Source organism: Pseudophryne corroboree, chromosome 2, assembly GCF_028390025.1.
Source record: "Pseudophryne corroboree isolate aPseCor3 chromosome 2, aPseCor3.hap2, whole genome shotgun sequence".
In the NCBI taxonomy this organism is placed as follows: domain Eukaryota; kingdom Metazoa; phylum Chordata; class Amphibia; order Anura; family Myobatrachidae; genus Pseudophryne; species Pseudophryne corroboree.
The window spans coordinates 841317020-841333234 of NC_086445.1; the positions used below are offsets into that span (position 1 = coordinate 841317020).

Consider the following 16215-nt stretch of genomic DNA (forward strand, 5'->3'; position numbering starts at 1 on the left):
TACCAAAGGAAATTTTTACAGGAACTAATAAGGAATCATTAGAGGAGATCAATTGCAGACCCAAGTGAACCCCCTCACAATTCACTTGGTCAGAGCGTTTCCCTGCTTATTCGGGCACTTGCGCGCGACATGTCCCTTGCCACCACAATACAAGCAGAGTCCAGAATTTAGCCTTCTGGTTCTTTCCTCTGGGGACAGCCGGGAGAGACCCATTTGCATGGGCTCCTCGACGTCCTCAGGGAAAGTATACACACATGGACTAGGCCTGAAACTAGCTCCTCTTTCAGCCCTCCGCTCCCGGAGACGACGATCAATTTTAATAGCAAGCTCCATGAGTTTGTCTAAAGTCTCTGGAGCGGGGTACTGAAGGAGACTGTCTTTAATAACTTCAGACAAACCGAGGCGAAACTGACTGCGCAGAGCCGGGTCATTCCAGCCACAGTCGTTCGACTAACGGCGAAACTCGGTACTCGGAAGCTGGATTTTTCCCTTGCTTTAGTGCACGCAGGTGGCTCTCAGCCGATGCTTCTCTGTCAGGGTCATCATACAAAAGGCCTAAGGACTTAAAAAAGGCATCTACCGATAGCAAGGCTGTGTCATCGGCTTTTAACCCAAACGCCCAGGTTTGCGGGCGCCTTGAAGCAAAGACATCACAATCCCGACCCGTTGAGACTCAGTACCAGAGGATCGGGGTCTTAACCGAAAATAAAGTTTACAAGCTTCCTTAAAATTAAAAAAATCCTTTCGGTTACCCGACAAACGGTGAGGAAGATGCATCTTTGGTTCTGGAATCATACTCAGGGAGGCTCGCAAAATATCTTCCTGCGATCTCACCCGAAGAGTAAGAGCCTGAACCATCTGAGTTAGTTCCTGAATCTGGTTGGCCAAAAGCTGGCTGGGATTCGGTCCTAATACTGCCGGATTCATGAGACCGAATCTCAAGGCCCACCAAATACAAATAACTCTTTATTCTTTTTGGGCTGGTGATAATGTTACGTTCCTGGTGCTCAGAACAGGAGAGATGTTGCGTAGTGAGTCCAGAGCACCAGGACGTGACGCTGAAATAAGGTGTGGTATGGAAATAGCCCCTAGCACCCTACCTCCATTGTTTCACCCGTGTGGTCAGTTCACGCCTGCGTGACTATGGTTTCTTGGGCCCACGGCAGCTGCGTTTGAAGGGAGGATTAGGTCTGCCCAACTTCGATGCCCCCAGGTCTTAGAGTGAGACAAGGCATTAACTGAGACAGGATAATAACAAGGGGACCTCTAACTAAAGCAACAGAAGGCTAGGGGCTACTAACTACCCTAAAACTAAATATATGTGCGGCACGCCGCCAAAGGAAAAGAACAACAAAAGATACCACTGTCCACACCCCACACAGCACCGTCGTGTACCGGGGAGGACAGTGAAAAGCGGAAACCTCAGCAAAAACACCAGAAGCCGCTACTCACGGAAACGGGAGAGAACCCCGATAAGCAAGAACCCCCAGATGACTGCAACAGGTTCACTTGGACTGGAAGGATTCCCAGGACCGGCTTCAGAACTCCAGGACTCAGGAGCACAGGGAGCAGGATCGACCAGATACAGCAGACCAGGAACAAACTTTGCAAGGCAGGAAGCTATCACCGGCGAGGCTGCAGTGTGCTGGCTCCCATAAAAAGGCCCTGCTGGCCAATGACAGGAGGGCCAGCAAGACCAGCCCCCAGACCCTAATTAATAGTTGCCGTGCAGCTGCCCTGCTGCACGAACAACTAATCAGTCTTATCTGGCAATGGGGAACGCGGTCCGCCAATGGCGTCCCTGTTGCCATGGACCCGGCGGCTGAGGACGCCCGGCGTCCTAGCGTTGCCAGGGACCCGGCGGCTACAGTACGCATGGCGTCCTGGCTTTGCTAGGCGCCGGGCGGGCAGCGAGGGAGGTGCGGCGGCCGTGAGCGTCGCCCGGAAGCAGACCGAGCGGCGCCACGGACCGCGGCACCTAACAGATTGTTCATAGTTTTGTATCACTGCATCTTCTTTCTTAAGAAAGTGACTGTTAGGCGCCGTGGTCCGCGACATCCTTGCGGCCCGGCGCCTAGCAACTAGTGATGCCAGGCGTGCGAGCCGCCGGGTCCCTAGCAACGCTGGGACGCCGTGCGCGCTTAGCCGCCGGCTCCCTAGTAACACTGAGCTGCCTGGACCCTAGCAACGGGGACGCCACGGGCGGACCGCGCTCCCCGTTGCAGGGTCAATTTAATCAGTTCAAACTTTCACATTTGTCTTCTGCTCGTGCAGCAAGCCAGCTGCACGGCATCTTGTTAATCAGGCTCCAAGCTTCTGATTGGAGGACTCCCTGCTAAATACCTGCTCAGTGCTGCACACAGACGCCGGTAATAGCTTCCTGCATGCTGCTTTGGTTTGCTGAACGTCTGTTCCTGTCCTGCTGTATCCGGTCATTCCTGTCCTCAGAAGTTCTGTATCTTGGAGTTGTCATATCGTGTGGTGTTCGTGAGTTACGGCTCTGCCGTATGTTGCGGCTCAGCTGCTTTATCTTTATATTCTGTTTCGGAGCATTTGCGGAGGGTTCCGCTTCCACAAGTCCTCTCCGGAACTCGGCGGTGCCGGGTAGGAGAGTGGACAAGTGGATATTTTGGTTGTCCTTTTCCCTGGCGGTTTTTCCGCACATATTCTAGTTTTTAGTTTCTTGTAGCCCCTGGCCTGGTTGTTTAGTCAGAGGGCCCCTTGTTATCACCCTGTCTCGGATTTCCCTTTGTCTCCCATTAAGACCTGAGGGGGCATCGGAGTTGGGCAGACATAATCCGCCCTTCAAACGCGGCTGCCATGGGCTCAAGCAACCATAGTCTCGCAGGGGATTTCTGACAGCACGGGCGAGACAACGGAGTTAGGGCGCCTGGGGCTATTTTCCATTCCCGCTCCCTTCCCCAGCATTACGTTCCAGTGCTCCGGTCCTCGCAATAAGATCTCCTCAGACCAGAGTGCTGGAATCATAACAGTGACGTTTCAGAGTGATTTTGCGTATGAATTTGTTCAAGTCTATAAAAACATCAACCTTATTCATTCACTTCGTTGGTGCAAATGATAAGCCCTTGTTTAGCAACGAGGTTTCATGAATGGTCAGCGTGTGGCTTGAGAGGTTGAAGATGCCTTTAGGTATGGGGGGTGTTATTGTAGGTTTCATCTTTTGAATAGGCTTTTGCCTCCTGCCCCCACGGCATCCTCTTCTTCTTCGAACCTTCTTTTCCGTGGTGACGTATTGATGGTTTTCCGTCTTACAGTAAGATCTCTGTGTGGTAGATTTATGCCTGGTGATAAAAAAGACTCCTCTGTATTGGAGCCCAATCTCTGTAGTGTAGAAAACCTATTGGTGGTTTTGATCTGGTTCACCTGTGTTTCTCCCCCGTTGTTTCTGGGGTTTCTTAGGGATAGACTCCCAATATTCCCTCTTTCCTTTTGGATCCTGTTGTCCTCTAAACCGACTCCAGTTTTTGATCGTGTTATTCTCGTAATCATGTCTGTCTCTAGCAAATTTCCTTTCCTTATTCTTGATCACCTCCTTCTCTATGTGATCCAATTTCTTGTTTAGGACTTTTTCATTAATCCTGAAATCCTCTTTGTCTTTATGGATCTCCATTTTAATCTCAGCATCTTTAATTTCTCTTTCCAGGTCTGTGATAAGACGTTTCTTCTCTGCTATTAATAAACTCATGAGGTTAATAGATCAGTTGTGTAGGGTGTTGTCCCACTCCTTCATAAAGTCCTGGTTATCTAAGCCAAAAGTGGGCTGCTTGGAGATTCTAAGGCCTCTTGGAATTCTGTTGACACTTACATAGTGCTCCAAACCTCTAATGTCCCACCATGCCTTTACTTCCCTTGTTAGGAGTCTTTCTATGCTCCAGAACATGTCATCCAAGTTATTGCTGATGGGTTCATTCTCAGGGATGGGGATTTCATTAAATAATTTTTTGGGCAAAGTTTACTCTTTTTGTTAGTGCGTTCATTTGTTCCAAACATACTGTGTATGATACCGTCTTCTTCTAGGCAGCTGAAAACAATAATACCAAAGAAAAAGATGTGTACCAGGAAAGCTAACAGCGCCACAGATGCAATATCCAAAATACCAACACTAGTGTCTGAACAATCCTAAAGAATAGGCTTTTAATATTCTTTAGGATTGTTCAGACACTAGTGTTGGTATTTTGGATACTGCATCTGTGGCGCTGCTAGCTCTCCTGGTACACACACACACATATATATATATATATATATATACACTGTAGAATAAATTAGTTATAACAAGCAGGTAACTGCTACGTTTCAACACTTTATTGCATCGTCGTCAGGCGCCTGATGATGATGTAATTAAGCATTGCAACATTGCAGTTACATGCTTGTTGTGACTAATCTATTCAACCGTGTGCCACCGTGCTGTATCGCTGTATGTGGGCTCTGTGCTGGTAGTTCCGGAGTAAAGTATTACAAGGTTATCAGATGTCCTGCCCCTACTCATGGATATATATATACATATATATGTCTGTGTGTGTGTATGACAAAATACACAAATAAACAGACATAGACAGCACATACAATACACACCCCACACATACTGTACATTTAAACAAATATATACAGTGTACTGCACACATACCCAGGGGTTGCAGATGAGAGACACTGCCAGTGCCAGCCATGGAACAGCTTCTGGAATTGTGAGGACATATGTAGTTGCTGTACAGTACATGCGAAGCAGTTGCCAGATGCTGCAGGTCACTATGTAGGGAGAGAGCTTTGCCAGCCCTAGTTCCCTGCAGCGATAGCTGCGATTGACATCGTGGTCACAGCTTTCCTTGAAACAGAGGCACAGATGTCTCTGTTTCTAAAATAAGGAGTTCAGTCCATTGGTTTCTGGGTACCCAGAAGCCCCCTTCCGCATACACTACTGCATGGGATCCATAATAGGTTTTCAGACCCTTGTATTACCATCTGATAACAGGTCTCCTGAGTCTGGTTATTGGGAATTCTGCTTCACATGTCCAATAAATCCCCAATAAGTGCCGGGCTAGTAGACTAATAGTATAGCCCCGGTGGAATCCTTTTGCTGCTGTAATTCACAGCATCTAATAGGATACCACCCTTAATAGTCCTACATACAGTATTACATCTCCAAAATACTAATTTATGTGTGCAAAAATATGCAGGAAGCTCCTCGATAATCACAGTATTTGCTCACATATTTATAATTATTATTCTAATTAATATTATTATTATATTATTCTACATTATATATATATATATATATATATATATAGAGTGAGAGAGAGAGAGAGAGAGAGAGAGAGACAGAGAGAGAGAGAGAGAGAGAGAGAGAGAGAGAGAGTTGGAGGGACAGGGGTGTCAGCGTCCCACAGTATCTTATTAGCTGTTACTGAAGAAATAATAATTTTTTGTACAATCAAAAAAGAGAGGTAGTGGTAATTATAATAACCAAGTTTATTCCTAGAAATACATAAAAATTGCCTATTTCAAACAGTACATAAAAGACACAATATTATTTGGAGAAATGACTTAAAAAATTTTAAGAAATAGAATTTTGCAAATAAGTAGTAAGATAAAAAAGTTTTTTTTTTTTTATGTTTTCATAAATGAGAGATTTTAGCTTATCTTATTATGGAGAGTCAGTGAGGTACACCCAACGCGTTTCGTTTCTCTGACTTCTTCAAGGGATCATATATATATATATATATATATATATATATATAAAATTTTATATCATTTTTAGTTAATTAGGCTTCAATGTATTCATTGCTTTTATTGACTATTCTGCTATAACAGTTTTCCTTTTTGCTTTGTTAATACATTTTTGATACCTATTTACATAATACTGTAGGTTGCTTAAAATTTAGTAGTGTTCCACAAAAGTATTTGATATCTACACAACTGATTGTATACAGTATTTAAAAATGTTTTCTTTTTAAATTCATCATTAGAGGAAGGGAAAAGTTAAGAAACAAGTCAGGTTGTGAATGAGTGAAAGTTCTGTGAAATACAGACCAACAGTAGCAGAGAGTAAAGTGAATAAAGAATTAAAATGACAGGTACAGTACAAACATAATGCTACTGCAATCATTAAAAAGACAGCACAAACGCCCCTAAAGCAAATAACAAATAAAGATACAAACATTCTCTATTACACAGTATACAGACATTCTTACTGTTTAAAGTTTAAATCAGTATTGTACATACCATACATACTTTGTATAAAATTCCTTAATCTAGTATCAGAATCCTTTGAACTTGTGCAAGAAACAGCATTAGCAGTGACATACAAATCCTATCACAACTAGCACAGGGGACATGTTGTATTGATTGTTGTGTATTTCATTTGTTATGTCTTGTAGTATTGACATCACACTGCTCATAGAGACCTACTCTGTGATATTGTGATTAAGTGCAGCAGATAACCCAGAATGTCATTGTTTATTTTCTAGCACTTTTGGAGAAGCCTTTAAGCAAGAGACGAGATTCAGAGTCTGCGCAAAAGGCAAAAATATTTTACAAGTCTTGTATGAATGAAAGTAAGTGATGCCATCAGAATTTCACATGCTATAAAAAGGCATTACAGTGTATGTTTCTTAACTATGTATTATTTATAGTAGGCTAGAACTTGAATACTATGGACATGATTAATGAAGTGCAGGGTAAATTACCATGTCTTTACACAAGTGCACCTAAATGGACTACTCGGCGTTCCCCTACTCCTGGAAATGGTCCCAAAACTCATGTGTCTTGGTGGAAATCTAGACACACTTGCAAAATTTGAGGCTCACTGCACCATCAAAGAATATTTTCTGTTGTGCTACCACCATTCCGCCCTTTGCAGACGAGGCCCAGTGTGTGTCAGATTTTTAATTATGTTAACCAATGTGGGTAAAAGAATGTGTATGTTTCTTTCTGCAACAATACAGTACAGTATCTTTAATCTTCTAATCAGTCATTGAAACATGTTAAAGTTAAAGGCTATAAGACTATATCCAAGCAGCTTGATGCAAAGAATAGTAAGACATTTAAAGTACATGGGACTGTAGCCAACCTCTCTAGGCGCGACAGTAAGAGGAAAATCAACCCCAGAACATTTTTGCCTATGCCATTTTCATTTGTTTTAATTAAAATATTCTGTTGAATCAAAAATCAAATGCAAAGTCTGATTTCTATTAAATATGGAACAAACCATTACTTTTATCACTTTCAAGTAGGAATGTACTAGGGCTTAAATCTGGCCTTGGAACCGTTTCTGATCGCATGCCATAGGAGAGTGTAGTTAAAGGGGGCATGGTTATGTATTAGGGGGTGTGCTGCAAGTCACATGTGCATGTCCTCACGCAGCACACCAGGAGGCGGAGCTCCTTTAGTCCTTCATCAAGCTATTGGCCCTTTTGGCATTTGCCAGAATTGTAAGATGTCCAGTCTGACACCGCTTTCAGTTTATTTCAGAGAAATATATGGGTTCTTCTTTGTCGTGAAAGGGTACAACTAAATTTGTCCATGTCTATACATCCATTGTTGCCCTCCATGTTGCATAGGTAGCATAAATAAATATATATATATATATATATATATATATATATATATATATATATATATTCAGAGCAGTGCTAGGGAGATGGCAACCTGGTAATCTGGTCTTGACAAAGGCTCTGCTGTGAGCCGAAACGTTGACCTTCTGTTTGTGAGTATGTGCTGTCTGGATTAAAATCTATAAATTTCACCCTGGAGAAGTCTGGTGAGTGCATCCTTATTTGTGCACATGTATCGTGGAACTTTGTTCTGATAGGACCTGTTCCTGGATTTTGCACCCCAGCAACTGTGATTATTAATGACATGTGAGTGCGGCTCTTCTACAATGGATATATATATATATATAAATATATAGATAGATAGATATGTACAATACAAGTTATATTGCATGATGTGGCACTAGATGGTTGACAAATTGTGAAAGTAAAATGTGGGTTCTTCTGATATTAGATATTTTCTGTACACACTGCCAATTCTACTCAACCTTTACTTCTGTGTATGTTATAGCTGAAATAGAGGATGTCGATATGAAGCCACTCATAAAACTATTGAAACATTCGTCTCTTCGCTGGCCGGTACTAGAATCTAACATTGGAAGTGAAGGAAAGTGGTCAGAGAAAAAGTTTAATTTTCTTCAGACTCTTGCAGAGCTGCGGGGGCAGTACAGTGTTTCAGTTTTCCTGCGTATCTATGTGGGGACAGATGACAAGTTATCCAATAACTTTATAATAAAGGTAAGTACTTTATTTAAAAATTCTATACTGTATTTGTTGGACAAAATGTCATGATTTCTCGTAGAAAGGTAAGACTATCCTATTTATTTCTTAACAAATTATCATGTTTTTTTCTGGTGTCATTTATAATTTGTGTGATAGAAAAACCATAGCACAACACTTACAGAATTAGTAGCTGTGTCACTTTATTTATAAATCTAGTTGTGTGCTTAACTCAAAAACATAACTATACAGCATATATATCTACACACAATCAAATCGGCCGGCACCCTCCTTCCATATGCACAACTGCCGTGGTGCATGTAAAGTTAAAGTATACATATATATCCATACAACGGCACTCAGCAGTCTTTCATGCAGTAATAAATAAAGCTCCAGTTGCCCATTTAACCTAAGCAACGTTTGTGGGTTTATTACCCATCATCAGGCTTCTGATGACGGTTAATAAACCCAAACTGTTGCTCAAGTAAAATAGGCTACTGGAGCTTTATTTATTGCTGCGTGAAAGACCACTGAGTGTTGTTGTCTGGATATATAAAAGTAAAAAAGTAAATGTTCATGGACCTGTCACTACCTAACAGAGATCTATTCCATAGTCACCACCCATCTTTTCTGGCGTCAATCATGCAGATAAACGTCCCAGACAGTCTTTTTACATCTTAGACTCCTCCTCCCCATCCCAGACTGACCATTAAAAGACACTCCCACCTTGCCTTCTTAAGGAAGTTCCTCTCAGCTGCTCTGTTGATCAGTCACATGCCTTCAGCTGTGCTAGGCTGCAGGGGAAAAATAGACTCAAATAAACAAGTAGGTAAGGCACACATTTATTTATCCACCAAACGCATGACTTCCCTTGCCTCAATAGCTAAAGATCCTTGGTTCCTCTGCAGCACACTGATACTATTGCCACTATATATATATATATATATATATATAATCTGTATAATAAATTGGGGGAGGAGACAGGGTGGAGACAGTTTGGAGTAAGAGCGTCTGAGGGGACCATAAGCCATGGACAGTTTTCCTGCGTGTCAAGCAAATTTGGTGGCCAGTCCACTCAGCCACCTCCCCCAGTAACTTATCCAAGCATTTGTCAGGAAACAGCAATTTTAACACTTTTTCTCTGGGAATCATGTTCCTGCAAGACCAAACAACTTAAAATTTTAATAGGGATAATTAGTAAGCAAGTAAAATAGATTAACTCGCCTGTGCATGAGTAAAGAAATCTAGAAAACAGGATGTACTGGGGGTACTTGAGAACTAGAGTTAAGAACCACAGTTATAGTGGATATCATACCATCAATAAATACAGGTTTATTCAATTCTAGTAAAAAAATGGGGCCCGCAAAGCATCATCTGCAATAAATTCCCCTTAGACCCACGTTAAGAGCCACGAAAATACATAGGTCCGTGTCTTTTTGTGGGACCTATGTATTTTCGCATGAAAAACTGTTGTTTTTCTGCAACCTAATTGCATTGGGGTGGTAATTTTATTTCTTTAAAACACCTTTAACACACCATTTTTTGCCGCGACAGCACTAGCGCAAGTAACTGGATATCGCCCTATGTATATTACATGTAAACCAATAGTTTTAGATTTATAATGTCTGGGCACTGTTTATATCTCCATATAATTGACAACTATTTTATAAAGTTTTCTTGCAGTGGAACAAAGACAATTTTAACAACCTTAAAATATACATCCTTATACACTGGGACAGGACTCAGCAAAACTCTCAGAGTGTCTCTCGCTCTCCAGTCCAGAGGGCTCTCATAAGATAACCAGATACACAGGACCCTCTCCTCTGCTCTGGGTTCTAAGGGCAGGACCTCCGTTGGCAGCTCATGACACCTGATACTTTTGTGTCACTGGCTGCACTGCACACTGCCCCACAAACATTTTGGCTGCCCAGGTTCTTCATTCTGGAGCTCTGGGGGGTACAGTGTCTTCTGCATCTGCAGGGTCCATAAAATGGTTGTTTGTACCTCGAGAGGTCTATTTTCCTCCATCTTGGTGTAGATTAATTTGGTTTGATTCATCTCTCCAGTAGACCTTCTTCCAGCCTTCAGTAGTCAGTTGACGGAGCTTTATGGCCCATGTTAACCTTTTTTATAGCTCTGAAATGTACATTACTTATTAGATTTTGCTAAACAAAACTTTTTTAAAATCTTTTTAGCAGTTTACCACCTACCTTTATATCAGTTCAAGTTATTCACTATACTCTGACCTCATCATAACCTTGGACCAAGCTCCATGTAGGTGCTAAGATAAACACAGAAGTTTAATCAATCCTGGTTAGGGTGAGGTTGGGTTGCTAATTTCCATCTATATTTAGGTCTTGGTATATGCATAGTAATGCTTTTTATATGTAAGGGCTATTGGGGGGGGGGGGGGCTTATAGCAAGATAAATTGGAGAAGTTGCACATAACAACAAATCCTCAGATGTATTAAGGTTTGTGGGTGCTTTAGGGCAGCTAACATGTGGGGGGTCCTACCAATAAAATTGTCAATGCTGTTGACATTACAACAAATGTTAATGTGTAAATGGAAGCACCACAAATGTGTTACACACACTGTGCCACACAAAACCCCCAGTTCACATGTCACAGTGCCCCCATGCTGGTCATAAAGCTATGTAGGGGAAGGAGACGTGGCAGTGGGCAACCATCCCAGTTGCCCTGTTTTAATCCAGCTCTAAATCAGCTTCTGTCATTTATTTAGCACAGTCTATGAAATGACAGAAGCTGGTTGGTTGCTTTGGGCAACTTCACCACTGTCAAAGACTTGATACATTTCCCCTTTTACCATGTATTTTTAAATAAAAAATGAAACAATTGTTGCACTTCGCAATGAATGGCTGTGAGCTTTTTTTTATTGGTTTTTGGTATAAGAGTATCTTTGCAGGAGCCGATTGTTGCACAAAATGTCACAGTGCAGCACTTGGTTCCTGTCATTTAGGAGGCTTTGGTATTTTTGGGTCACCCCTCAGAGGATGACAACTGGGTGCTGCCACATGCAATAGTGATGCTGCTGTACATTATATGGGTATATACAGTATATCAATAGTCAACATCATTTTGAGTGAACTTTCTCTTACATTTGCCTATATTATTTCCCCTTGCAACAGTTTCTTTTAGTGTATTTTAGTTAATCTACAGAGACTCATTGGTGATGATTCAGAGTTGGGATCAAAGAAGTTAAACTTTGCACATGGACAAAGCCTGGGGAGGATATGCTGCTGACTGCTCTGGCGACAGGGTGTGCTTGTCTCATCATTAGGCCCTTCCCCGTCATGGCAATATGAATTGAAACATGGGTCTGTGGGGCGTGGTTTAAACAAGACATTATTTTTGTCCCATCCCTTCCATACGGACCCACGATTCACAGTATTATCTGCTAATTTTTCCCCCTTTATTAGGAAATAGGCAATATATGGGAGACCCACCCACTCGTCCTGTTAGGATATGGTGCGCTCTGTGCCTGTCTCCTTCTACACAGTAGTCTATGGGTGCATCCCCTAATGTTAATTCCCTAGTGCCAAGAGTCATTTGGAGGCGGAACTATGTGATGTAATTCCTGCTCCTCCACTTAGAGTGAGTGAGAGAGACTGAGTCCTGGTGTGTGCCAGTATGCAGAGCTGAGACTAAGAGTGGATCTCAGCTACAGAGACTCACAGTGTTCCATTGCATGTATCGCGGCTCCGTAGCTGACGCTGAGATGGGCGCCGCATCTTCTCTACAGAGGGAGTCAGACTGCATGGCTGTGCAGTCCTCCGTCCCTCACCACCGGAGACAACTCCTGATAAGTACTGCTACCACTGCTGTTAACTTATATGATATAAGGGCCCCTAATTGCCTATGTAAGTATTACATCTGAGTCACCTATGTTCACTGAATAAACCTGTATTACTGTTTAAGTCATTAAGTGTGTGGACTGACATCACTGCACCAGGCAATTCCAATACACTCTGACGACAGGTTATGGGCCCAGTCCTGCGCTCCAAACCCGCGTGTGCATGAAGATTAACCCCCTGAGTGCTTTTAAATAATCACACTGTCAAAGTTCAAAGTGACATTTTATACAAGTGCAGAGAGGATGTATAGCACATGACACAGCATGAACTTTGGTAAGCTGAAAGGCTCAGAGAACTATGCTACATAGAATTTTGCCATGGAGATGCAGCTTAAGCGGGAAAAGTTGAGGAAGGTTACTATAGACCCAGGAGCAGGTCCAAACCCAGAGGACGTAGACAGAGCCATCAGGACGATAGGTTTAGCTGTGGAGCAGCATGTCTATTCATTAGTCAGTGGGAAAGTGTCAGCTAAGGACATGTGGACAGCCCTGCAAAATGCATATAAAGATAAAGGTCTAATGAGAAGTATAAGTTTGAGACGCATGCTATATCGAACGAAACTGAGTGCCTACAAGGACATGAACGATTACATTGGACACTGAGGAGTGTACTGCAATGATGGCTACTGATGAAAAACAATCAATGAACTTGTGGCACAAACGCTTGGGTCATCTGGGATATGACAATCTCCAGAAACTGCTAGATGGAATGGTAACAGGGTTTCCCTGATGGCAAAAGAGAAAAAAAAACACATTACATGGGTGGCTACTATCACCAATCATCTTATTTGCTTTGGACAGACTCCTTGCAGCGAATACATCCGCCAACCTAGGCAGAGATTGGCCAATGGTCCTCTCCGCAGATTGAATCACTGTATCCAAGGCAACAAGATCAGAACACTTTGCATTACCATACCACACAGTGATTGCATAGGTCAGCAAGCTCTCGATCACGCAGTGGTAAAAATTAATCAGAGTCGGTTTTTGCAGACCTGCTGCTTGGAGCCTCCGCAAAAAGAAAAGGTGTTGCTAGGCCTTTCAAACCACTGACGTGATATGCAGTGACCATGATACTGTAAGTCATCTGTAAATTTAATCCCTGTGAATTTAATTTTCACCTCGCTAACCCTATCCACCTCCTCACCATTTAGTATCAGCGGCCGGATGCTGGATCTCTTAGATTTCCTGAAGTCAATCACCACCTCCTTAGTTTTCTTACGATTTAACAACAGATTGTTTTTAACCCCCCACTCAGCGAGTCTTCTCACTTCCTCTCTATAGCTATCCTCATCTCCTCTAGTTATCAAACCCACTAATGTGGTGACATCCGTAAACTTTATTACGGAGGTAATTTCCGAATTGGGTTTACAGTCATGGGTGTACAAAGAGTCTAAAAAATGGCTTTAAACACAACCCTGCGGAACTCCTACATTTAATACCAATTCCAAAGATAAATCAGAGCCCAGTCTGTCTGCGGATGATCTGACAAAAAATCCAGCAGCCAATTACATATGGCCACATCATATCCGGTCTCTAAAAGCTTGTTAATTAAGACCGCTGGCACCACTATGTTAAAAGCGGAGCTATAGTCCACAAGTAACAATCTAACATAAGAGTCTCTATTTTCAAGGTGACAAAGCACCCTATGATGGACCATAAGAGCTGCTTCTTCAGTTGATCTGTACGACTGATAGGCAAACTGATTGGGATCAAATCCCAGTGGTATTACACCCTTTAGATGATTCAAAACAATTCTCTCAAAACACTTCATAATCAATGGAGTGAGAGCAATTGGCCTATAGTCGTTCAGACCAGTGACCACCGCAGTCTTGAATATTGAAGCAATTATTGAAATTTTAAAACAGCGCGAAACAATACATTCAAAATCTTAGTGAAGATAAAGTACATGCAAGTTGCTCAGCACATGCCCGTAAGACTCTGCCCGGAATACAATCTGGGCCAGGAGCCTTCCTGGCATTTGTTCTGTTGAGACAATTCCTGACTTCAGCTTCCATCAGAATCAGAGAACTGAATGAAAGCTAGAGGGATCAACAATAGAAGTTTTTACTTCTGCAAAACATGCATACAAATTATTTAACTCATTAGCCAAAGGACCACCTGACCTATAAGAATTTGAACCTTTATAATTAGTGATCCATTCCTCTCCACATCGACCTAGCATTACCAGATTCCTTAAATTGAATTTCAATCCTGTTCGAATAAGCTTCCTTGGCGAGACAAATGCCTTTTTTTAGATTAGAACGAGCAATCGTATAAGCTACGTTATCCTTTGCTCTAAACGCCCTATCCCTAACTCTAAACAGAGAACAACATCACCATTCATCCAAGGTTTGTCATTTGAAAAAATGCGAACTATTTGCCTCTTAGTGATGCTTTCTATGCAGCAATTGATGTACAGTAACACCATTGAAGCCAATAGATCATTGTCAACACATGAATCCCCTGTAGCCCCCTCAATGAACTGATCCCAATCAGTGCATTCAAAACAGCCCTGCAAACTTAATAAGGCTCCCTCTGGCCAAATCTTAACTTCCCTAGTAACTGACCTATTCCTCCCTATTACCGATAGATATCTGGGAATTACAAAAGTGATGAATGATCGGACTGCCCAATATGAGGACACAAAAGACACTTGTAAGCATGATTGACATTACTATAAACATGGTCGAGAGTATTAGCCCCCCGGGTTGGTACAAATACATTCTGCACAAATTTAGGGAACACAGATTTTAAGTTTGCCTGATTAAAGTCTCCAGCAACGATAAAGGCATATGTCCGGGTGTAGAGTCAGTTGTTTAGAGATAGAAAGATAGTAAGATATCTAATGCCAAGGCGATATTTGCTTGCGAGGAATATACACCGCGGCCAGAGGGGCGGAACTGCGTTCCGTCAGTTCCATTTGGAGCCGGAATGCAGTTCCGCCTCCTCCGGCTCACCTAACCCGGGAGAGGTCGGTCGCCCGCTGAGATTTTGTTACCAGTGGATGCAAGCTTCTTCCTCTCAGTGGCCGCCAGATGCAGGAGCTCACTACTGAACTCAGGCTTCCGGCTCAGCCAGTGTGCGCGTGCAGCGCTATGGGAGAGATGTCATGACGTCTTTCCCATAGATCAGAAGAGCGGGTGGCCAGGTGGAGGGCAGCAGCGGTCCGGTAGGAGGAGCGGGGCTGGTGAGTATTGTTTTTTTTGTGTATGTGTGTAAGTGGCGCTACTAGGGGACACATCTACTGGGGACACAATGGCTGGGGCACAATTGCTGGGGGCACATCTACTGGGGTCACATCCGCTAGGGGCACATCTGTTGCTGGCACATCTACTGTGGGCATTTCTGACTGGAGGCATAACTACTGGGGGGCACATCTACTGGGGGCACATCTGCTGCTGGCACATCTACTGGGGGCACACCTACTGGGTGCACAACTACTGGGGGCATATCTACTGGGGGCGCATCCACTGGGGGCACAATTGCTGGGGGCATGTCTACTGGGTCACGTCTACTGAGGGCATGTCTACTGGGGCACAACTACAGGGGGCACAATGTCTGACTGGGGGCATATCTACTGGGTGCATAACTACAGGGGGCATAACTACTAGGGGCATATCTTCTGACTGGGGGCATAACTACGAGGGACTTAACTGCTGGGGGCAAAACTACTGACTCGGGCGTAACTATTGGGGGCATAACTATGGGGCATTACTACTGGGGGCAACACTACATGGGGCATTACCACTGAGGGCATTACTACTGGGGGCACTACGAATGAGGGCAACAAGGAGTAGTTAGGTAAGGTCCGGTTACAGGCAATTTTCAACCTAATCTCATCCAGCTTATTAGTGAGAGACCTCACATTTGCTAAAAATATACTGTGCAAAGGAGAGTTAAATGGCCGATACCTCAATCTTGCCTGCAGTCCAGCTCTCTTTCCCCTTTTCTGCTTCCTCAGCCTGCGGGGGTGACGGCTCAGCTGCAAATGTTGCGGCCAGCTCTGCCTCACCTCCTAATGACTGGCCCCACAGTGACTCCAATGTTTTCCCCTACAC

The 16215-nt window shown here is 43.2% G+C and overlaps 1 protein-coding gene across 1 annotated transcript in view; it reads left to right on the forward strand.

Annotated features, from left to right (window-relative positions):
- Window positions 1-16215, forward strand: part of PHEX (phosphate regulating endopeptidase X-linked) — a 433913-nt gene that overhangs the window by 196980 nt on the left and 220718 nt on the right. The window contains exons 4-5 of the mRNA XM_063955773.1: window positions 6483-6569; window positions 8077-8303. Of these exons, the coding sequence (XP_063811843.1) occupies window positions 6483-6569; window positions 8077-8303 (314 nt within the window). The remainder of the gene's footprint in view (window positions 1-6482; window positions 6570-8076; window positions 8304-16215) is intronic.